The sequence below is a fragment of the Chaetura pelagica genome, unplaced genomic scaffold (assembly GCF_000747805.2).
Source record: "Chaetura pelagica isolate M959 unplaced genomic scaffold, ChaPel_1.0 scaffold24, whole genome shotgun sequence".
Lineage (NCBI taxonomy): Eukaryota > Metazoa > Chordata > Aves > Apodiformes > Apodidae > Chaetura > Chaetura pelagica.
Window position 1 is genome coordinate 2,134,241 of NW_009953077.1, and position 24,381 is coordinate 2,158,621.

Sequence of the window (24,381 nt, forward strand, 5' to 3'; positions counted from 1 at the left end):
TGACATGCTTGCACAATGCCCTGCAATCAGCAGAATCTGCTGCAAACACGGTGTTATTTTGTGTGTTGCTGTTTCGACTTTTGAAATGGAAGGATCAAAAAACTCCTGGAAGGGAAATTCATTTCCTGGTAGTTTGCATTCCCTCCGGACTCCTGCAAACATTGTTCCACCAGAAGTCCACTGGGAGCTAAAGGAAGCTCTTTGTGTAGGATCAGGCCTGGCAAGGGAAATTATCCAGGAACAGCGTGACAAGAGTTTAGACTGAAGGACTTTGTTGGGAAAGGTTTTGAAACACTGGCCCAGCACACGTTGGAGAAGTAGCTAATTCCCAGTGAAAGCACCTGTACCAGAGACTGAGCCCAAGGAAAATCTTCCCCACTGCCCTTATTTCTAAATATTGGATTAAAATTCCTGAGGTCAGTGGGCACAGAGGCTTGTGCCATGGTGTATGTGATCATGGAACATGCTTTGGTGGGGATCTGATCTAGCTTGGCCCTGCCATCCCTCACATGTGGGAAAGGTGGATTTTTCCTATCATGCCCTCAGGTACCAAAAGCACCCCATTGTACACCTGAGCTCTGCAGTTCCTGTCTGGTATTTAGAATCCTTTGACAGATCAAAATCACAGGTGTTTTGCAGCTGGCTCTGAGCTGGGACAAGAGACAGGGCAAGTGTGATAATGCAAAGGAGCACAAGAGGCTTCAGAAAGCCCAGTCATGGTGCTGCTATGGAATGATGAGCTGCCTCTGCACTGCTCACTGCTCTCTGCTCTCACACAGCTCTGATGGGCTGTGGGTCTAGGTGGAAGAACCAAAGCTACATGGGTGCCACAAAGCTCCTGCTGTCCGAGGTGCACAGGCACAGACGTGTCACATCCTTGTGGCAACTCTTGCAACATCTGGCAGATTTCTTTCTAAAAGGCATCAGCAGCACATGTGGACACAGCACTGGACAAGTCCTGCAGTATGTGGATGATAGCCTCATGCCCAAGGCAAGAGGAACTCTTGGGTGGACTAATTTTACACCAGAAGTGAGAGTCCATCTCATACCTTCTGGCAGTTTGGATTTTCCACACCATAGTTCCATGCAGCAGAAGAGGACTTCCTTGCCAGGCAGTGTTATTTATATATCATATGACATTTTTGTGGGGTTTTTTTTGTGCAGCAAGGCAAATCTTTTGTTCCCAGGGGCTTGCACAGCTGCAAAAAGGGGAGGAGCAGCGGATGGGCAGAAATCCTGCCCTTTTACACTCAGCTTGGAAGGAAAATTCAGCCATAGTCACTATGGTAAGAAAGCTGCAGCAGACACATCCAAAAAGCATGTGGTGGGTGACCACCTCTGCCCTCTAACTTCTCTAGAGGGACAAGAATGAAACCCAGGGCTGCAGACACCACAGACAGCAAAGATAATCCTTGCCAGAGCTTGTTCTGGTTCTCCTAAATCTCACCACACTTCCCAACAATGGTTAATCAGCTCTGCTCTCCCAGCCTCCCTGCAAAGGATGGGGGACAAAAATATGGTTGCTCTCCACCTGTTCCATGAAGCTGAGCTGGGCCATCCTCAGCCTATCTCCTGCCTGTGACTGTCTTGTCCTGCCTTTTGGCATGGCCAAATGGCAGTGGAGGAAGCGACAGGTATTCAGGCTAAACTGGTCTTCTCTGGGAGGGAAAAGGCAGCGTGCTGTTCACAGCCTGAGCCTCTGCCATCCATCCAGGAGTGTGCCCACATGGCTGCCCCACTCCAGCTGGGCAAACCTCAATGAGCCCAAACTGCAAAGGCACCAGAGAGGCCACCAAATGCGTTGCTTCATTTTTTACAGTCATTCTGACCTGTAGGACAATTACTCCCATGTACTAAATATCTGCCAGGTTGAGCAATGAAATTTCAGAGCCCAGTGCAGAAATCCTGCACCATGAGGTGTCCTCAGCACTGGGATCTTTCTGGGATCCAAGAGCTTCTTTGAAGCCCTGAGCACCTGCAGAACTGGGGTCAGGATGTGCCTTCGCTTTGCAATTGGAGGATATAAAATCAACTGCAATGTCCTGTTTTAAGGATTTAATTTTCATGTCTTTGCTCCCTTCTTTCATCTCTACACAGCATGTACTCTGCCTGCCTCTGGATATTTTAATTCAGTCACAGTAAGTCAGTTGCACAGAATGGGCACTAGAGAGCAACAGCAATTCAATTAATTTCACACTCACTGTGGGGAGCTGGGATTTTAAATGCTGCACATTGCAGGTGATCTGTAACATTTCATTTATTCATATACTTGGTAAAGCTCTTTGTTTCTTTCTTGGCAAACTTAGAGGTCATAACAGTCAGAGGTCAGAAATCTCCTGGCCATTTCATTTTAGAAACAAATATGGGACCTGTTAATGCAAATACAATTACAATCCAGCTCACACTGACACATCCAGATTGAAAACAGAACCAGATCAAATTGATCATTAACAATAAAAAGGCTACATGTTTAATGAATCTGGCATGGACAGCACCTGTTAGCGTGCTGGCCCTCCATGTCCTGGAGTTGCATAAACTGGAATTAAATGTGAAACTCCTCTAGCTGCTGGCAGTCATAAGGTTTTCTATTTCTTGGGACAAAGTCACTAGTCAGAATGAAACAAACCCAACTAATGGTTTTGCACACTGAAGCTTATTGCACTGCTCTGGAAATGAGAAACTTGGGGTCTAATGGCCTGCAGGGTTGCCAGCTGGAGAAAACAGTGACAGCCTGGGGATCACTTACAAACTTCTGCAGGACTTTTGCAATTCTTGTGAACACTGGGTGCAAGCTGTCCTTCCCAGGACACCCCCAGCAGGGACAGATACACTCTTTCAGCCTGTTATGTTTGGAATTAAGAGACTCTGAGACAAAGCCCACCTATGTCAAATTCTGCCACTGAAGCTTATCGACCTGCTTTTAGACTTTGTAATCCCTCTGATCAAAAGGTACAGTATTTTAGTTGAGAAGAAAAAAATTATCTGGTGTGACAGAGCCATCCCATCATACATCATCATGAATAAGAAATAACTCCAGTGCAAGAGCATGGTCATATATATGCAAGGTCACCATCTAGCATCTTGTGGGCAGAAACAAGGACCTGCCTGAAACTCCCCTTCCAACTGATGTTACCTCCAAAGTGTCTGCTGTAGGTCCCAGTCTCATGCTTATCTTTTTACCATCTGAAGAATAATCAAATGCTTCTTGGCTGTTCACTCCGAGATACGGCGCTTCTGCGCATGCCAAGATTTTGCCATCATCTGGTAATTCTTCTGCAATAGCAAGGATGCTGTAACCTTTAAGCTTGCCAATTAATAAAATCTTCCTGGCTCTGATCATATGCATAAACATCTTAAAAATTCGGCCTGTTGAAAGAAAATAATTAAAATTTCAAAATAAAAACCATAGGAAAGACTGTTCCCTGTTCACAATGAAAATTACACGTACCTTTTCAGTGATCATTAAAATAAAAAACTGATCCTAAACCACCTTCAAATAAGGGTTTAACAACAGAATCTGACCAAAAAAAATCATCTAAAATGCAGCTAAAGGACAACAGAATAAAGGGACTGGTTTTAAATGTAGAACCTTTATCATCAATGCTGCTATTGTTCAAGTGCTTGTTAAATAGTGCTTGAAATATTGCATATTTTAACATTCCCCCCATATGAAAATGGCTTTAAGAGGTCTCCATATTCTTTCTGGAACCTGGTTAAAAAAAATCACTACATTACCTTGCATTTGCTCTTAGAGTCATTATCCCTAGACAGCACCATCATTTAAGAAATTTATCATCACTGGTGTCCTTCGAACAATGTATTAGTGCAATACATTATAAGAGTACTTCACTGTGATGATATATTACTCAAAAGATGGGAACATCTGGGAAGAATGAATCTGGGAATAGATTTAGTGTAATAGACTATACTGGGATACAAGCCTGGGTGTTGCTACTTGGAAAGGTGCAATGCTTGGCCACAGGCCACCTGCACCACAAAAGAACATAAACCTCTATCCGACACCACCAAACTAAAACCAACATGATTTTTCCCTTCCTTCCCCTTCCAGAGAGGATGATGATTTCCTTGCTGCTCACTAGGGGAGGGGGCTGGAAGTCTGAATTAAAGCACTCAGGAGCATGTGCATGTGAACAAGGGCGTGGGAGGTGAGAGACAGAGAAAATTCACACACACAAAAAGATCAAAGCCTACAGGAAGTTCCTGTCTTTTTTTTTTTAAGGAATTTTCCACATTTCCTGAGCACTTCCATACCAGTCAGACTATCCCCCCACAAGATGGAACAGAGGATGAACTTCAGTGATAGCCTTCAAACCAGTCAGGTGTGATTTTATCTTCTTGGTTGATGAACTTACCATTCAAAGAGCCAGAGGTGTGATGTTCCTGCGGGCTAACTCTGGTTTCAGTTCCACCAGCATCCCCTGAGCTGTGGTCAGGTGAAGGTTTTCTGGGAAAAGACAGAAATTTCAACATGATGGTAACAGCAGAAATCCTGAGTATCCTGCCTAAAAAAACAGCAACCAAGAGGGAACTCTTAGAAAATGTCTGTTCATGAGCATGAGAAATCAGCCCAGAATAATGAAAAGTCTCCCCAAAATACAAGCCTCAGAGGACCTACCTTGGCAGTAGGACTGTCTTGGTGCTGCTCCAGCCACAGGGGTTAGGGAAGAAGGGGTTGTGATGCTGAAAGAAAGTGTTCCCCACTGTTCAACCCCAAATCTTCCCCATTTCTAGCTGGTTCCAGACAGGTGTCTTATCTACGTGCTGGTTTGGAATAAATAGTTCCAATTACCTTGGCCAGATTTTGGTTTGTTTTTTTTTTACTTTTCCAACCAGAAGAGGTTTCACTGCAGAATGGGATAAAAGATGCAAAAGCTAATTTTTTATGACTTTTTTTTTGCAAGACAGGAAAAAATGTTTTTCCTCCCAACCTGCTGGGAAAAGGAGGATATCTCCAGGTGCTAGTTCACAGAAACCAGGCCTGTGACAAGGACCCCGGATGAAGTGAGATGATACCTACTATGAAGAGAAGGGAACAAACAACTGGAAGAAGTCCACAACCTCTAGACAAAATAGATGACCCCATCTGAAGTAAACAACCACCAGCAATGGCTGGTGACACTTCTGTGGGCCAGTATTTCAAGCCTTTTCAGCTTTTTTTTTTCCCCTTCCCCAGAATCCCCCCCACACACCCACACACTCCTCAATAAAATGAGAAAAAATTCATAACCCGTGTCAGCTACACACAGATAATCCAAGACTTAAAGAGTAGAACATTTTGTGTAACCTCTTTTGTGCCCCTCACAAATGCTTTAACAACTTTAATAAGATAATGTATAGCTATTATCGTACGGCAAGCGCAAGTCAAACAACTCTCAGCTATTATTTCAGCAACAGAACCATCGAGAAGTGTTCCCGTAATCCACAGCCTGGAACAGTTTACACATTGTCACTTTGAGACAGAACTGGCTTTTTCCACACATCAAAATGCACACTGATAAATGGGAATGGTTTAGCAGACCCCACATGGCTGGGTAATACGCTGGAGCTCAAAAAAGAATAATGAGGGTATCAGTTGGACTTCTGAATTAATGATACCTTAAATTAGTTTAATTAATTAGTTTAGTTACTAGAGTAATTTAGTTAGCAGATTAATTAATGTTTGTAGAGCTCTTGGAGATAAAAGCTGCATATAAAGGCTGTTATTAGAGGGTGGATCCAGAGGTGCAGGTTTTCTTCATTCTTTATTTATCCCAGCACAATCTGATGCAGGGGCTCATTCTCAGAGCCTTTCAGAGGGCACAGTGTGGCAGCTGTCTCACAGTTTCGCCCAGGATATGGTCCAACACAAGCATTGCCTTAGTCAAGAGCTGACTGGCAGAATATCTTCCAAAATTTCAAGTTAGGACTCTATGTTCTCACCTCGTCTCCTCAAGGTGCACACAAACGCACATGTTCATGCCCATTTTGTGATATCTTTGGGTGCGGTTACCTCTCATCCCCATTCTTCCACTGTCCTCTGTGTTTATGGGGTGTTCTGAGCAGAAAATCTAAGAACACATTCATACAATCACAGGAAAAAAGCACAAGGCTGCAAAGGAGTATCCCTACCTCTTTGAAGTTGCCATTGCATCCAGGTAAGGGTCTAGTCCAAGAGCAACATCAAGAGCTTTTTGTAAGTAATTCTTGAGCTGTTCAGGAACACAAGAGTCATTGAGGGCTATTTCTTTGGCTTTGAGAAGGTTCTCAGCAATGAGTCCAGCTGGGGTTTCTGAAATGGAAAATAAAAGGAAGACCAGTGATTCTGTAACTGCTCAAATCAGCAGAAGAGAAATTTAGACCCCAAAAAATAGTGTGGGGTTTTTTTTTCTCCATATAAAATACAGATTTTTCAAGGGCTACAAAAAAAATCATGGTAATCTTTTCAAACTGGAAAAATATTATATTTCTAATTCATTTTTCTTTCATGTACTTTTTGGTTTTTTTCCCCTCGCAGTTGATCCATTTCTGAGAGGAAGTGTTCAAGGCCAGGTTGGGCTTGGAACAACCTGGTCTTGTGGGAGGTGTCTCTGCTTACAGCAGGGGGGTTGGAACAAGAGGATCTTTAAGGTTCCTTCCAACCCAAACCATTTTATTACTTAAAAAATACGATTTTTTCACTTTTGAAGCTCTGAGACAAACATCAAACACCAAACAGCTGCATATAAACCCCACTCCTCTAAGCAGATTTTTCCTTGGAGAAGGCAGGGTGCTTCTCAAACCACTCTTGCAAACCCAGGCAGATCCTCCAGGCCAGGACATGCAGGCACCACTGCCTTTGTCAGAAGGAGGATCTCTGCTGCCTCTGTGCCAACAGGGTGCATAAGTGCCTCGACACGTGTCCGTGCCACAGGGGCTGCTGTGCATAGTCTGCAGAGCAGCCCATGGTGCTCGTTTCTACAATACAAGTACACCTGTCCTAATGCAGCCCAGCTGACAAATACTCAAGTAAAAAAATCATTGTGCCAAATCCCTGATGGCATAAAATCAAAGATGCTCTTCAACTAACAATTTTTAAGCAGGTTGATGTCGCAACCAACCTGGCAGGAATCCAACCTCCTAACCCTTCTTCTGCCTTTAACTTCCCACAACAGCTTGTGGTGGTGATGCACCATCCTGAACCCTCAGCTTCTCAGGTCAAAAAAACCTAACTATGCTTGAACCCATTGGCACAGCATGGTAAGTCTCCCTGCAGCTCTTCACAAGCCAGACCCTGCCAAAAGCTGATGATTCAGGTGGAGAGAGAAACAGTTATGCACACACAACAACATGTCAGCACATCAAAGTCTGCAGAAATATCTCTAGGATTAAAACAGGCTGTCTTGGGGGCAAAAGCAATATTGCCCATGGCACTGTACTTGCCCTGAGACCCCAAAAATCCCATATCACCATGTGGAAGCAACACAATGATGGGCCCTGGTGAGTGATGGCCCCACAGAGAAAGAGACATGGTTCAGAAATCTCCCCCACTCCTCAGGTGTAAGGGCATGTGCTGGGTTATGAAAGCACCAGTGAGCCCAGATTTCAGAGACCCAGGGCAAGCAGGCTGGAGTATAACTGGGGTGGAGTAGATTGCCCCTGGCAGGAATTTATTCCCTATGACAGAAAAGCTGCAGACAACTAAGTGAAGCGAGTGAAAAGGGATGTGTTTCCTCTGGAAGATTGGCCCGGACAAGCCCGGCAGCTGTGGGGCAAAGCCCTGTCCACGTGGAAATACTGTTGCTGCAGGGACCATGTCCCCATCCCAAAATGGGGTTCTGGTGGGGTCTGGGACACTATAGAATGCATCCAGCCACACCACAGCCTTCTGGCAGAGCTCTGGTATGAAGCCCTTGAGGACGTCAGAGCATCACCTCATCTAGCCCACTTGCTGAGAGACTATGAAGACAAACACAAAGCTGTAGTTTAGGAATAGCTTTTGATCAGAAGATCATTAAAGGACCAGACACCTATGTGCCTCTGGCTTCTCTGTTCTGCATTTATTTCCTATCTACTTAAAACACCCCTTGGATTTATTCCCCAAACACTGTGTCTTATGGGTGTCCCAACCAAGCTTGAGTGGTGGTCTGGTGTCAGCTTCTAGCTAAGTGGTCGCATGACAGGATGGTGCTTGTTTTTTAAGTGTCTTTTCTGCCTGAGCATTTCAAGGGATAAATCTGAGAAGGATACACTGAGCAACTACCTGTCCTCAATGCAGGAAGGGAGAATAGCTGTATCCTCACTGTGGACATGGCCACTCTCAGTGTCTCTTTCTACAACTCCTCCATGCACCAAGGGGAAGGGAGATACACCAGATGACCCTACCACAGCTTGCAGTTGCTGGGGACCACTCTACCTGGTACCAAGTGGCACCATATTAATAATCTCTTGTCTTTGGGAACAGGGGAAGGTCTAAATCTCCCCAAATATCAGCTTCTCAGAACAGCATCTCAGCTTTCTGTAGCTACTAAGATGACCATTCTGTTGTTTCTTGAGACAACTTCACCAATTTTCATTTTCAAAATTACAAAAAACATGTAAAAGTAGACAAGGAACATAAAATATGTATTTTCCATGGGAATTGCCATCCTGGACAAGACATCAGGCCCAGCCTGATGTACAAGGAAGGCAGCTTCTGCAGCCCCAGCTTTACATCTCCTGCTGCTCTCTCACCATCATGGGCAACTTCTATCTATTTCAGCAGTTTATAATTAATTTTAAGTGCAGGAATAACCACCTCCCTTCCCAGACCATGTGTTAATTTCTTGACCTCAGCCCAACTATACACTGTGTGAAGACACCTTTTCTTTTCACAGCTTTTTCCCCACCCCACGAGTGAGCATCTCCAGGCTCCTGCTCCCTGACAAGCACTCAGAGGCTTTTTGTTAATTTAGAGGGGGAAAACCATCTATATTATCCATGTCAGACTTCAGTAATCATCATGTTAAGCTTCTGGATGCGTAACAGACAAGGATCCCCTGTCACTGAAGACGAGGAACACAAGATTTCCCTCCAGCCGTTTTGTAACCTGTGTTGTAACACCAACCACAGGCGCCGAAAGCTCTGCCGGGGAGCAGGAGCACACCAGGCATGCCAAGATCACTCAGTAGCTAAGATTATACAATCTTTTCAGGAAGTTCTGCATATTTGTTATTTTTTTTACAGCCTGATGATGCTTCGGGCCAGCAGCAGAGGTCAGAATTGCCTTCATTTATGCAAGCACCCGGCAAGTCAGAGCAGAGCTCAGGGCTTGCTGCCAGGCTGGGCCAGGCTGAGCTCCAGGCTCTGAGCACTAAGGTGAGAGAAAATTTATGTAACTACTTTTTTTCTTTAATGCTACTCCAGGAAAAGTGCATAGTTTTATACCCAACCCTAGCAAAGCTGCTGTACTATATTAAGCACCAAACTAGATTGCCTAGTTCCCTCCTCATATCTCACTCTATGCACAGGCAACTCCTACCCCTTCCCATCTAATGGTGCATCAGATCTTTCATGCACAGGGGGGGAGGAAATTAAAAAGAGCTCATTCAGAGGAAGAAAATGCTTCCAGGTACAAAGCAGAGGAGTTCAAGCAGGAAAGGGCTGCTTTAAGCCTCCAGTAGCTTCCTAAAAAAAGAGAAGGTGGCAGTTCTTAAAATGGACCACAGTTGCCAGTAGGATGGTTCCCAGCATCTTCCTCAGTAGATGCTGAGAGCAGAGTCAGCCTGTTTTCCAAATAGGCTGGGCAACAGACTGCAGCTTCTTGTGTGCTTGTCTCCGTGCCTTCTCCTGAGCAGCCTCCTGCAAACATTATAGTGTCCTCCACTTTCCTTGCTAAGCTCCTCCCACCCAAAACGTGCCATCTAAGTCCAAGCTACAGAGTTTAATTTCACTTCTGGAGCAGCACGTCCCTCTGTGGTGCTGCCCAGCCTGCCTGCTCAGGGGACACTAATGTTCCCCACATATGACTTTGCCTCCACCTGCAATCCTGATTCCTGACTCGTATGAACCAAAAATGCCCGATTCCTGAAGAAGCAGGAGCTGCAGTCTGTTGCACAGGCCAAACCCAACTGCCTGCCCCGTAAATATCGCAGGGGGTCCTGAACAGAGTTTAGCTGATGTTTAACCTCAGCATCAGTAGTGCCAGAGCCTGTGATGGCAGCAGTGATGGCATGGGGAGACACAGTGGCTTAGGAGTGGAATTGGACTATGAGGAGGAAGAGGTGCAGAAAGCAGCTGAGGTGGAGAAGCTGCAGCTTGTGCAGGAACCAGGGTGCTAAACTCTGCCTGAACTTCAGGGGAAGGTGAGGAAAATGTGCCAGCTGACACGTTTTCTTCAGGCTCTGCTGCTGGAAAGGAGGGCTGGATACTCCCTGCAATCCTGTGCTTGCATCGAGGGGGCTCTGGGGCCCCTGGCAGATCATATGCAAAGCATACGTTTATTTCCATACACAACAAATGATGATGCACGCAGCAGGAACCATCAGTACCCACTGACAGTCAGCTCCAAAGCCCAGGGCAGTCAAGAGGAGTCCTTTGACAGCTTCAATGGGCTTTAGATCGGGCTGTGAGAGAACAAAGTCTCCCCATTGAGAACAGCCGGCGTTCCCACACTCAGCTGGTGATTTCAGGAAACAGGCAAAAAAGGCAGCAAGTACCTGGCTGTGGGTGCTACCCAGGCACACATGGATACTACAGAAAGCACCGAGGCAATGGTAAAGCTGCAGGAAAAACATTATAAAAACAAGCACCCCAAGCCACCAGAAATTAGTCACAGCTAAAGCTCTCTTGACACCGAGCGTCCACCTCCCTGCCCATCCCTTACTGCTGGGAGCATCCACCCCTCTGACTGCAGGTTCCTTCAGACCCACCTCCCCTGCTCAGCCTCAAATTCCTCTCCCCAATAAACCCTCTCTGCTCCTTTCTGCCAAGGCACAGAGTGTGTAGGTCCCATCTCTGCTGGGCAGCAAGCGACCTAGGACTGGGAGGTCACACACCATCCCCTCCTGTCACACCATCTCTCCTGGAGCTCCCCACCCCACACAGGGAGTTTACCTGCAGGATTATGCATGTTGCTTCTTGTCCCCCAGCCTCAGAGGATGCTGCTGTGGGTTTGCTGCCTCTGCAGAGCAGCACGTTGGTGCTCAGGTGTCTGTTAAGGGGATGGGTTTCTCCATCAGTAATCACCTGGGCTGAGCCCCAGCCCTGGGGAGAGGCTGCGCAGGGAGGATGGCCCTGGGCACCCACTCCTGACCCCACCCAGAGTACAGGAAGTGGGTGAGATCCAACAGCATCTGGCATGAAAAGAGGAAAAAAAAAAAAAAAAGATAACTTTCAACGAGAGAATCAGCAATTTCATAACCTTCTGGTTACATAGCACAGACATGTCCCCACTAAACCATCAGGTATGAGGCCAAAAGAGCCCCAGGACTTTGAACCCCAGATTATCTGCAAGTGATCCATAGCTGCAAGGTCACTCACTGCCCCACGCAGCCAGACCTCAGAGCACCCACTGCTCTGGGGTCCAGCTCAGAGGCCAGGTTTCTGCATTGGCTGGAAAAGGTTGTGTCATACAGTGCTCCTGCATCCCCAGAAAAGGTCCCAGGAAAGCCCTGGCTGGAGGAAGTGTCAGGAGGAACCACTGGGATCATCCAAGGTATCCAAAAGCCTAAGCTGGCCTGCAGCAGAGTTGGAGAAGAAAAGGCTGGTGAGGAATTAAAAAAAAAAAAGTAATTAAAGAGCATGTGATGGCCCTGAGGTTGGCTGGCCGTCTGCTCCTCATGCAGATAAAACAAACTGACAGTAATGAGGAGATATGGACAAACCCATAACCAGAAGGGAATCTTTCACCTCTGGGGCATTCACCCTGGGCTTCTCCAGCAAAGGACTGACTCAATGTACCTTCAAAGAGTGAGGAGAGAGCCCAGGACTGGGCACAGGAGGAGCAGAGGCTGGAGGCAGCAGGTCTTACCTGCAGGGCTCTTGGCAGCCCCTCTGCTGGACAGACAGTACAAGGACATGGCAGTCATTGGCTATGGCCAGTTGGTGGACATTGGAAAGTCCATTTGTCAACTCCTAAAATGAAACAGAAGACATTTCAATGGCCCCAGAATAGAACAGGAAAGTATAAATGGAAAATAAATGAATGAACAGGACAAAAGCCTAAAAGAAAAGTAAACACAGTAAGTCCCAATGCTCAGAGGATTGCTATTAATCAAAACAAGTAAGACAAAAAGGACATAGCTAAGATTATTCCATCTTATGATTTAGTAAACAACAAACTGCATTAGACCTGCAGTCCCTGTGGAAAGCAATCCAAATTATGTTTGGATTGGGAATTAAAATTTCACACAAATATTTGGTAAACGGGCTAAGAGCTTTAGTATGTCATCTAACCCACCCACCATGAGCTTTGGAGGTGACTTCGGGCAAGTTGTTTCTTTTCTGTTGACTCTGTTTTCCTCTTCTGAAAATGGGAATAACAGTCTGTCCTCTTTGCAAAGCTCTTCACCATCTGGAGATGAAGCCAGCAGTGAGAGCTAGATGATAGGAGTTAACACCCTTCCTGGAGCAGGGCTGCATGGCTTTGGTGTGTATTCTTGTAGCATTTTTGGAAATATAACTTTGAGATATATCTAGGGCTTGTTGGAACTGGATGATCTTTAAGGTCCCTTCCAACTCAAACCGTTCTGTGATCCTGTGATCTATAAGCCTTCAAATGCAATGAGAGCTCACTGTTGTTCAATGGGCTCTTGAAGAAACATTTCTTCCAGCCTCTGCTTTCACGCCTGTTTTTGGTTTCCCTGATCTTTGTTTCTGAACAAGGACAGCTTTTAGAAACAGGGCCAAGGAGAAGGCAAAGATGAATTTGTCCCTTCAGGCACTGCTGGCAAAATCAGTGCACAGAGCTGGATGCTGAAGGAGTGTTTGGTTCCGACAGCCCCAGCTGGAACACCAGACAGAAAGGTGAACTAGGGATCCCTCCATCACGTGGGGAGCAGGGATGGGCCCTCTGTCACCCCCCACCATGCCAGCACTTCCTAGAGAAGGGGACTTCTACCCTCTGGCTGAGCCTATCCCACAGGAGCAATGTGCTTTTGGCTCAGGGAGATGGGTTCTTCTTGGGTACTTACGGGGAATCTGGCATAGTCTTAATAAGACAAATAGGTGACAATTGCAGGAGAGCAGGGGACTAAGGGCAGGGTCATCACCTGGACCACACGGCTGATCCTGAAATGACTCCACCACAGGGAAACCCCAGCATCTCAGAGTCTCACTGGCAGCCGGGCAAACAAATCACAACCCAACTCATCCCCCAAAAAACAGCCCTTCAGGGGAAAGACTCCCTCTGATTATTTCTTTTAACCCACCATAAAAGCTAAAACCAGAAACAACAAAAGTCACACTGTTCCTCAACACAAGAGAAAACAGGAATGTGAGCTCAAAAGACATTTAACCAGCTGGTATTGACCCTGTCCCCATGCTCCTTCTCCTGTCTCACCCCATAAGAGCAGGTTAGAGCTGTAGACAGACCAGAGGCTCCGCTCAGCAAAGGAGGCTCCTGAAGGTCATGGAGAATCATACAACTTGCCTTTCATAACCTTTAATTTGCTGCAGGGCATCATGTTGGAAGATAATGTATGAGCTCCTAGCACACCTCTCCAGCATTATAAAACCAGCTGATTATACAATCCCATCCTGCTACCAGCACATGTCTTTGAATGCTCCTACCACCCCTAACATGCATCCCAGATTAGATAATCTTGGTTTTGTAACTGAGCTGCACCGTGGAGACAAGTCCTCCCCTTCCAACACCTGGTCACCTGAAGCCTTTAAAAAGCACCTCAAAGACACCCTGTTACAGGAGATCTCTTACCAGGGAGATTTTACCTTCCAGAATCATGCCAGTGTCAGAAGAGACCTTTGCTCCAGTGGCCCCTGTGCCCCAGGAGCCCCGGCAGACAGACTTCCAGCTGGTGCGAGTCAGGAACACGTGGTGCAGGATCAAGAAAGGAGAAGCCCTTTCTGACTGTGAGGACAAGATAACTCTCTCCGAAGCAAAAATGTAAGTATAGGAGCACATTGTGTCAACTGGTGACTGCACTGGAGGGCTCTGGCCAGCCAAACTGTGCAGTCTCCTGGTGGGATGCATCTCAGCTGGAAAAAACCTCTTGCATGCCCTTGAAGCTTAAACCCACCATTACGTGTACATCCTTACACAAGTGGGCTTCAAAAGGTGCAATATTGCAGCACAGGTATTTGCTGTTCTCCTTGCCATGACCTGGCTAAGTTACATAGGGAATTTTATCAACAGCCTGAATTTCTGTAGATGGGAAGTTTCTTTAAACTCCTGAAACTCTCCTGCAGGGATTTCTGAATGCTGCACCTGGGGTTGGGCTATTTTTCCCCCTGTATATACAGGAGATGTCTGTGTACAAAAGCTTGTGCACAGGCATGGGAGAAGAATGCATCTATAGAGAGAGTTGCAGGTAAAAGAAATGCCTGGCTGGGAAAAACAATCACACTAGGTCACTGACATAAGGTAAAACCATTAACACATCTCTCAAACTGTAGAAGTCACCCAATGCTGCTTCAGACAAAGGATACAAATTTTTCCCAGGGATATGTACAGATCTTTGCTGATATTACATCTCTCCAGTTAATTATCCTTGAATTACAGGGTACTCCTTTTCTCAAGTGCATGGAGCCCTGTTTGTGATGCAGCTCCTCCTTAACACAGTTATCTCCTGCACATCAGGAGATTTCTAGCATTTGTTGTACTCAGGCTTTAATGTAACAAATTAAGCCTTTCCAAGACCAGGTCAGGGGGATCCAGTGCCAGCCCTGGGCAGCTGCCAAGCATGGGTATTGCTGAGGCAGACCTGCAGCAGGTAGAAAGGACTTGGGCAGACCCAGAGGCAGTCTGCAGGACCTCTGTCAATGCTAGGATGAACTTCGAGCCCAGAGCACACCCTGAAAAATCCTCAGCTGACACATGCTTCAACAAGGGTATGCTCAACCTCCAATTCACTGCTCTCTTCGTACAGCAGAGGGGTGGTGATGGGTGCTAGCTGTGCCATCTGGCACCCACAGCTGATTCCAACATTCCAAACCATCCTGTCTCTTAAGAGGCTCACGTGTCAGAGGTATATGCACATAAAGTACAGCTGTAAGGTGTATATTTTGGTACATTAAAATACACACCATAATGTTTTGTGGTTTTTTGCATTTTAAAAGCCCAGAGGAAATTTTCTTGGAGGTAAAAATCCTCATTGTTTTTCTGTACCACTTAAGAAGCTTAGGGCCAGATTTAAAAGCAATTTGGTAAAGAAGGCAGAGAAACATCTATTTAGGCCTAAAAGAGAAAGTTCAGGCATGTGGAAAGAAATTGGGCATGTACAGAAACCTGATGAGCCATCCACTCCTTCAAAAAAAACAAAGCAAAGGTGCAGGGAAACTTTCAGTTTTTAAACAAAATTCTCACAAAGTGATCTCATACAAAAAAAAATAATTAAAATTACAGTTTTGTTCTTATAAAACAAAACCAAAATCCTTTCCTGATTCCAAGTGAACTAAAGAAGTCATTTGGCTGCCCCTTGGCAACAGGAGAAGCAATAACTGGGTTGCAGGGCTGTGTTCTTCACTGGTTTAGATAGATAGTACATGTGAGATTTCTGGGCTTCTGCCCTTTCAAACTCCGCTGTGGAAACTTTTGCCACCTCTTAAATAATTATATTTTTATTTTAACTACCTGGGAGCACTTCCTGGTTCTATTATCCCTGTTTAAAGACAGGGAGATCCACTCTGATGAGAATTGTAGAGATGCTATTTTGTATGGAGGTTTGTGTATGTGTGTGGCTGTGTGCAGACAGACAGGAACAGATCAACTCCTTTCATCCAGATATATTGGGCAGAGGATGTTTACTTCATAAATACTTTGGAAAACTTTGGCAATCTCTTCTGCACTCCCTTTTGGGGAGATGGGGTGATTGGACTGGGGTTTTCTGATGGTTTATTGATACATGAATGAATTGCAAGGAAAATTATTTGTTTTTCCAGCCCTTTCTGCTCTCTGTTTTACCATTATCATGTAGAATTTCAGACATTTGACATTCTTTAAGACAAGAGGGTTTCTCTGTTGCAAAAGCAGTTGGGCCCTGATGTCCAGGAGACATGTCACATCCTGTCAGCCCTGTGCCTTGGCAGTGCATAGGCAGGAGACTGCACATTCCCCATCCCCAGATAGTTCAGACATGCAAAGTACAAGGGGAATCTCATAATTGCAACTTCTGTTTTCTGATCCTTGCCAGAGGAGAATGCGTCTCTGAAGGTGGAATTTCCTGGACAATTGAAGCTCCCATCTATTTTTGCTACAAAGTGGTTGAAACGTACAATATTCTGGATCCTTCTAACACTACTCTGCTCTGGGGTCACATCACTGACCCCCAGCAACTAGAGCTAGCCATGAGCAGCAAAAGGAAGCTGAGGCGCTTCATTGTCATAGATGAAGTTGTCGACGAACTTTATGGCTCCAAGGTCAGAGAATACTTTGAAGATAATAACGTGCAGCACAAAATCCTCGCCCTGCCCACCACTGAAGAAACAAAATCCATGGACCTTGTCTTGAACATCTTGCAAGAAGTCCAGAGCTTCAGCATTGACAGGAGAACTGAGCCCATCATCGCCATCGGAGGAGGGGTCTGCCTGGACATCGTGGGACTGGCCGCGTCGCTCTACAGGAGACGCACCCCCTACATTCGGGTCCCAACAACCCTCCTCTCCTACGTGGATGCCAGCGTGGGGGCAAAGAATGGGGTGAATTTCCTGCAGTGTAAGAACAAGCTCGGGGGCTACACCCCCCCAGTAGCCAGCTTCCTGGATAGATCCTTCATTCAGAGCATTCCTCGACGACACATCTCCAACGGCCTCGGTGAAATTTTAAAGGTATGAACTTTTGCAACTTCAGTATTCATAGAATCATAGAATGATTTGGGTTTTGGAAGGGACCTTGAAAAGCTATCTAGTCCAACTCCCCAGCAGTGAGCAGAGACACTTTGAGCTAGATTAGGATGCTCAGAGCCCCATCCAACCTGATCCTGAATGTTTCAAGGGATGGGGCTTCTATCACCTCTCTGGGCAACCTGTGCCAGTGTCTTTCCACCCTCAGCATAAAAAATTTCTTCCTTACAGCCAGTCTAAATCTACCCTCTTTAATTTAAATCCATTACCCCTTGTCCTGTTGCAACAGGCCTTGCCAAAAAGTCTGTTCCATCTTTCTAGTAAGTCCCTGTTAAGTATCGAAAGGCCACAATGCTGGTAGGATGTCCAGCACCATCCATGGCATTGCATAAACTGCCCTGTAGAAACTATGGTGAACCATTGAGGCTGAATGGAGATTTCAAACTCTCATTGAGCCTACATACATTTTAGAGCTACTAAACTTGTTAGAATATCCCTTAAACACAGTGCTTAGAGCTAGACCTGAGGAGTAAACTCCAAAACTCAAGGCCAGACATACTCAGCATCTTCCCATTGATGTTGATCCATAGCTCTCTCAAATGAACTGCTGGCAGAGACTTTGTGGTTCATTATCCTGGAGATTAATCATCTGCAAGATCATTTGCACCTACCTTGCGGGGTACGTTGAGTGTGGTCAATCAATCTCCTGTGAGGAAAATTCTGTTTCTAAAATTACCTGGGAAGTGCACAGTAAAAGGTTTTGTGCCTAGAGAGCTTTGAAAACTTTTGATAAAGCAGAGTTCAGACTACTGAAATATATTAGCAATGAGTTAATCAGTAGCATTTTTCAGTGCTTGTATAGTAGGAACTTCCCTGGATATGTGAAGGTTTCTGGCATTCAACATTGCCCGTATTGCAGTGCTTTCCCACCCAACCTTGCCCAAAGAGCCATTTCAGGGATTAAAGTTCTCCTGTGGATGTCCACCATCCAGTCCCTGTCCTGAGGATGGCCACCGTGCAGCTGAGACCATCAGGAGTTTCCTGCCAGGCACACAAACAGCCAAAGCTCATCACAAACTGCTGAGCAAGTAGTAAGCTCAGAGTACAGTCAGCACTGTCCAGTAGCAAGGGAACTTGCCCAACAGTGCTCCCATCACCTCTGGCGTTTTACCAGAACCCCACTGGACATTTCCACCCTGCTTTTGCCTACATCTTCATTTCATTTCAAAGGCACATACTAGGATCACATAATTATCTTTAATTACATTTCCGTTCTATCCTAGATGGCACTCATGAAACACAAAGGGCTATTTGACCTGCTCAAGGACCATGGGAAATACCTGCTGGACACTAAGTTCCAGTCCTACAGTGGCTCTGCTGACCACGGGGATGCTGCACTGCAGACTACCAGGATTGCCATTGAAACCATGCTGGAAGAGCTGGCTCCCAATCTCTGGGAGGATGACCTGGACAGGCTGGTTGATTTTGGTCACGTTATAAGCCCAGAGCTGGAAATGGTGAGTGACAGCTCCAATATTTCAACACCTGCTTTTAAAAAATAAAATATTTCAATCAACAGCATGAAAAATTTGTGCAGAGGGAGCTGAGTGGAACTCCAGATTTGCACATTACCCGAGACCACCCAACACACCCAGCCTGGTCCTGCTGGGTAAAGAGAACACTCTTCCTGCCCCATTTCCAACCCCCCACCCACCCCACATCCTCCCCCATGTCTCCTATTCAGACCACAGGCCAGTTATTGCTTCTTACCAGTCACTTTCCAAAGCACAGGGATTAACAGATTTCAATGAAGCCATTAGAAATCACCAACATGAGTTACAACAGTGCAAAGGCATGGAGACCTGGATTACTGGGGAGAAACAGCCACTGAGGAATTTGGGGGAGAACTAGACCTTAATTCAGAACTCTTCTCTCCACCCCATGGTGCTCTTTCTCAGTGATTTGAATGGGAAGAGAATTAGATCCTGGATGCCTGTGGGAGATTTTTCATGCAATTAATCACCTGTGAAGAGGTCACCCACAAGCCCCTGAGCCACAAGGGCCTAACATCCAGCGAGTCTCAAGTATCAATTTGCACAAGTGAAAAACCCAACTTATGTACTATTTGCCAACCCAAGCCTTTTTTTCCCCCACTTGCCTTGCTCTGTTTCAGAGGGTTTTGCCGTCGCTGATGCACGGAGAAGCAGTGAACATCGACATGGCCTTCATGACATACGTGGCCTACACGCGGGGACTCGTCACGGCCGAGGAGAAGGAGCAGATCATCCAGTGCATGCAGGGCCTGGAGCTGCCGGTCTGGCACAGCGGCTGCAGCTGGCCCCTCATCAAGAGAGCCCTGATGGAACGTCTGAAGCACAGCGGGGGGCAGCCCCGCATGCCCCTGCCCACCGGCCTCGGCGTGGCAGGTACGGTGGGAGAGGGACACCCGTGAGAGCAGGTGCCTCAGTGACACCCTGCAAAGTGTCCCCTGATGTTCTGTGGTTTCCGGTTTTACTTGTGCTTTTCTTAACATCTCAACGAACGTGGTCCCAAACTGGTACACAGGAGGTTTGACCTAAATACAAGAAAATACTTCTCTGCTCTGAGGGTAACAGAGCACTGGAACAAGCGGCTCCGGGAGGTTGTGGAGTCTCCGTCCTCGGAGACACTCAAAATCCATCTGAGCATACTTTCCTGGGTGCTCTAGGGGATCCTGCTCTAGCAGGTGGGTTAGACTAGATGTTCTCCAGAGGTCCCTCCCAAGCTCTGCCATTCTGTGGTTCTGTAAAACCTTTTGAGACGTGGGATCTTTCTGATTAGACTGAGCCCCATTTAATTGCCTTACGACTGACCAATTCACTTTGCCAATGTGTTTGCAAACCAACAGTCTAAACACAGTGCTTTGGCAGACAAACCAACAATGTTAAAAGGAAACAAACTACTCCTTTGTTATACTTGAAAACATTTGTTAAATAATGCTTGGCAAAAAGAATTTAATGCATTACTGTGCCTAGAGCCAATACCTGAGAAGCTAAACAGTATGTGTTTGGTATCTGGAGTGAAACACACTCATAAGAAAACTCAAACAAACGAACAAAAAGAACCAAACCAAAAACCAAAACCAAACCAAGAAACAACAACAAACCAGCCAAACCCTAACATAGATGCAATGCATGGGACCAGGTTGTGGTCTCCTGCATTACTATCCATCCAGACAATTTCCATGAAATTCAGTCTCTACACACTCACAAGCAAACAGCCTCTCATACACTGTTTGGAGGAGCTACTCTCCCCTCTAGTGAGTTAGAGTATGCAAGCAGGAAAAGCTCCTCTGGGTGTTTGATTAACCACAAGTCTTATTTTTACAGAGATATTCAATGACACTACTGAAGAGACCCTGGCAAGAGCTTACAAGCTGTGGGTCAGGGACTGCAAGACAGCTCTGGAAGAGGAACCAGCCACTCTCTGAGAGCTGCCAGCCTGGCCCCATCGTCCTGCCCCATGATGGAGCTTTTCAATATTGTAACTTTGTGGGCAGGACTGAATATTAAGCAAGATAAATAGTGCAGAACCTGTGAAACCACCTACACCCAGAGCTGCGTGGAACAAGAGGGATACAGGCTGGCATCTGACTTGGTTTAGCTCTTCCCATTGCTCTGTTTGAAAGGGAATTCATTAGTGCTCAAGAGATGGCTCAGAAGTAAAACCACCAAGTGCCCATGGCGTAGTTCATAGCAAACTGTCTCCTGCAGGGGAAGTGAGTGGCTTTTACTCATTCATTTAGTTAATCCACCCTGGGGCTGCCATGGCCTTACACAGCTCTGTCCCACCACTGCTTGGGGTTGGACCCCTGAAGTCAGTAGGTGCATCTGGCTCACAGACCACATAAAGACAAAATCTCCATGCTGTATCAAATATTCAAAGTGGGTTCTCTCCTCTCCTTCACTGGTTTTGGCATTCTGAGTTCTTCCTGTTTTCTCAGCTCATTCAAACTAGGAAAACAAAACAAAACAAAACAGTTTTTGCTGATGTGCTTGGCTTCTGTTTTGCTGAATTAATAAAAGCTGTTAAATCTGGAAAACTTTTAAAGTAGCCATTCCCTTGCTGCAGGTACCGCGTGCCTGTGTGCACCTGAACGTGCTGGAGAGATGGAAGGGCACTGGAGGAGTGAGGAATAGAGTTGAAATAATCAATCCCTTTTCCTCTTGAGCCTGGAGAAGCTATGCCTAAAAATACACCAAAAAAAACTTCCTCATCCCTTCTTCAGAGCCGTGCATTTCTCCAGCTTAAGGACATGGTTCCACATAGATGCTACCACCTTACTAAGAAGACTTCTCACAGGGCCCTTGCAGCAAACAGCACAAGAGCACATCCTCAGAGCCACATCTTCCCATAGAAATAACCTAACACCCTGAGTTAAATAAGCCTGTGGCTATCAATGGAGTTTTCTCCTGTTTCCAGACCATCAAACATTGGTTCATTCACTCCCATCTACCTACAAGGAGGAGCTACAAGACATCAACTTGTGCTGCTTACGTTAAATGTCCAGGGATTGACTCTCAGGGGTCCAAAGGCATTTAGCTCCTCAGGCACGTGGAAAGCCAAGCAGCACCTTAGCAGGGTTCAGCTGCCTTGAACCCAGAAGAGTCCCCAAACCACCTAACACCGATGTGCTCTTGGTGACAGCAACGTGGCCACAGGTCACCTGCCAACCGCTCCCACATGTTGGCTTTGCCTCTGGCTTGCAGAGCCGGCGCGTGTGTAACAACATATCAGAGGAGCTGGAGCGCAATTAAGACTGAAAAGTGAACACATGATTATTATTTTTCACCCTCCCTTCTGCCATGGGTGACAGAATACAATCAATCCCTGGCATGCTTGGTTGCTTAGTAGCAGACAGCCACATTTTTAATTATATACTAAAATATGCTAAAGAACACAAAACGGCTGTGTGACTAATAGGTGTGTATCAAGAAAGGCACATGACAGCAGCTAAATTGCTTCAGAGTCTGACAAAGAGTGCCTCTGCCTGGCTTGTCACTGCAAGATCAAGAGAAAGAGGTGGAAAATATTATTAATAATTAACAGCGACTTTTTAAAATACACCTCATTTTTTGCAGTGTTTTGTTTTGTTGTGTTTTTTTCTTTTTTTTTTTTAAGGTCTAGCATGAATGTAATTCTTTCTCCATTTATTCGGCTTAGATTTAATTCCTGCTTTATCAAATGGAACTATTACCATTAGACCTAAAATCTCCTTGTTTTCTTATTACCTTGGATGACACCATTACTCCAAGGAGAAAAGGGGACTGTGTGGGACCCAGCTGGGTTCTCCACAGCACAACTTCATGGATTTGTTTGAAAGAAATTACTTTAGAGGTCAGAGAAATCATTTCCTAGAGCTGGGACTCTTCAGCTGGGAGACGAGAAGGCTGAGGGAAGACATTATCAATCCATGTAAGTAGCTAAAGGGCGAGTGCAAGGAAGATGGAGACAGGCTCTTCTCAGCAGTTCCCAGTGTCAGAATGAAGGGCAATGGGTACATGTTGGAATAGGGGAAGTTCCATTTAAATATGAGGGAAAACTTCTTTACAGTGAGGGTGATGGACACTCTCCACTGAGATCATCACCGGGTCGGTGCTGCCCCAGGAGATCTGTGCTCCGCGGAGCTTCGCAGGCAGCAAGAAACGATGCAGCCCCACCAGAGTGTGCTGTTCCCTGCAGTTTTTAATTCATGTCCAACGCCTGCTGCCTGCAAAGGCAGGGAGGAGCAGCCAGCGGGAGCAGGGAGCTCTGGAGAGGCTCTGCTGAAGGGCCAGACAGCAGGCTAAGTATCTGAGGAAGAGCAGAGGCCTGCCAAGCTGTGTGTCGCCTTGACCCAACCCTGAAGCACATCCCAGAGCCCAGCACAGCCTGGCCCTGCAACGTGGGACCAGCACGACACTCGGATGCCAGGCCTCAAGCTGGAGCCAGGCACTCGCCCTCCCTCCCACACAGTTGTGGCCTCCCCACTCACGGGTGCACGAGGTGACCGCTGTGCCCAGCTCCCAAAGCCTTGAACTGTTCCACAGCTGCCCCAGACACCCAGTGTACCTCCCCTGCCCACAGCAGGCACCTCAGGCAGTAGGGATTTCTCCCACAGCTCCTTCAAGGCAGCATAGAATCACAGAATTGTTTTGGGTGGAAAAGACCTTTCTGGTCATCAAGTTCAACCATTAACTCAGCACTGCCAAGTTCACCACTAAACCATGTCCCTCAACACCACTTCTCATCTTTTAAATCCCTCCAGGGATGGTGACACTACCACTGCATGGGCAGCCTGTTCCAGTGCCTGACAACCCTTCTGGTGAAGAAATTTTTTCTTAATACCCAATCTAAACCTCCCCTGGCACAACTTGAAGCCATTTCCTCTTGTTCTATCACTTGTAACTTGAGAGATGGCATCCACAATATGCAGCTGTGCACATCAACCCCATGGTGATTTTTAGAAAGACAATAAAAGAGCAATCAACATTTAGATGCTTTGCATGCCCTGGCTCACCCTACTGACCTTAGCAGCCTTCTCATTGCCTCGCCCAGCTCTTGGACAGCATTTCACATGGAGGTGTGTTGCAGGAACCATCATTTCCCACTCTGTCCATAGAGCACAACAGCGTCTCAGCTCTGGGAAGCACAGGAATGGGGTTGCTCCTTTATAGTCTAGGTGAGAAAGTTGTAAAAAATAAAAACTGCAGCTTTGGGCCTCAGTGGAGACATGAGCCTCAACACACACCCGTAGGACAGCTGCTCTCAAAAACTTAGTTAAAAATAGAGCAGATTCAAATAAGACACACTTTGGATGACAGGTAAAGACCACGGCAATGGTCAGTGCACTCCTCCTTAACCCGCGAGCCAACATCTCATTAAGCCTTATTAATTTTAATAAGTAAAGGACACTTTTTCAAGCCATTCCGCTGCAATTTTAAGGAACTGAACTCGCTGAGGCAGAGCAATCACCATCTTCTTACCAGCACTGGGAGCTGCCGAGCTCCCAGGTGTCTCTTCAGAAGGAAAGCACAGTGTGGTGACATGGTGGCAGGTGCCACCACACTGTGCAGCCAAGCCCTGCAGCATCCCACAGCCTGGCCATGGGGTTTTCCAGCAAAACAGACTCCACCAAGCACTGGCAGCCTTATTTTTAACATCCATTTTCTTACCCGACATAGAATTTTTCAGGCTTGTCTAAAGGAACCAAAAGGCTTCTATGCAGACCTGCTACCACCTCTAGGCTGACACACATTGAGTAACTTACAGCCATTACCCCCATAATAGTTTTTCTCCCTCCTCCTCCCGGGTTCTGCAACCCAGCCAAAACCTGGAGCTGCTTCCACCAAAACCAAGAAACTCACTCCCAAAAGACTGTGCTGGCAC

At 46.3% G+C, this 24,381-nt stretch overlaps 2 protein-coding genes across 2 annotated transcripts in view; one reads left to right on the forward strand and one right to left on the reverse strand.

Annotated features, from left to right (window-relative positions):
• Positions 1-12,035, reverse strand: part of LOC104388117 — a 35,277-nt gene extending 23,242 nt beyond the window's left edge. Inside the window, exons 1-4 of the mRNA XM_009996940.1 lie at positions 11,987-12,035; positions 6,130-6,289; positions 4,374-4,465; positions 3,134-3,366 (exon numbers count right to left, since the gene is read on the reverse strand). Coding sequence (XP_009995242.1) covers positions 3,134-3,366; positions 4,374-4,465; positions 6,130-6,289; positions 11,987-12,035 — 534 coding nt within the window. The remainder of the gene's footprint in view (positions 1-3,133; positions 3,367-4,373; positions 4,466-6,129; positions 6,290-11,986) is intronic.
• A 1,881-nt stretch (positions 12,036-13,916) lies between these two features.
• LOC104388118 (pentafunctional AROM polypeptide-like) lies at positions 13,917-20,443 on the forward strand. The gene is made up of 5 exons (XM_009996941.1): positions 13,917-14,080; positions 16,326-16,959; positions 18,258-18,491; positions 19,148-19,400; positions 20,343-20,443. Exons 1-5 carry the CDS (start codon positions 13,917-13,919, stop codon positions 20,441-20,443), a joined length of 1,386 nt encoding a protein of 461 aa, XP_009995243.1.
• The last annotated feature ends 3,938 nt before the right edge of the window (positions 20,444-24,381 follow it).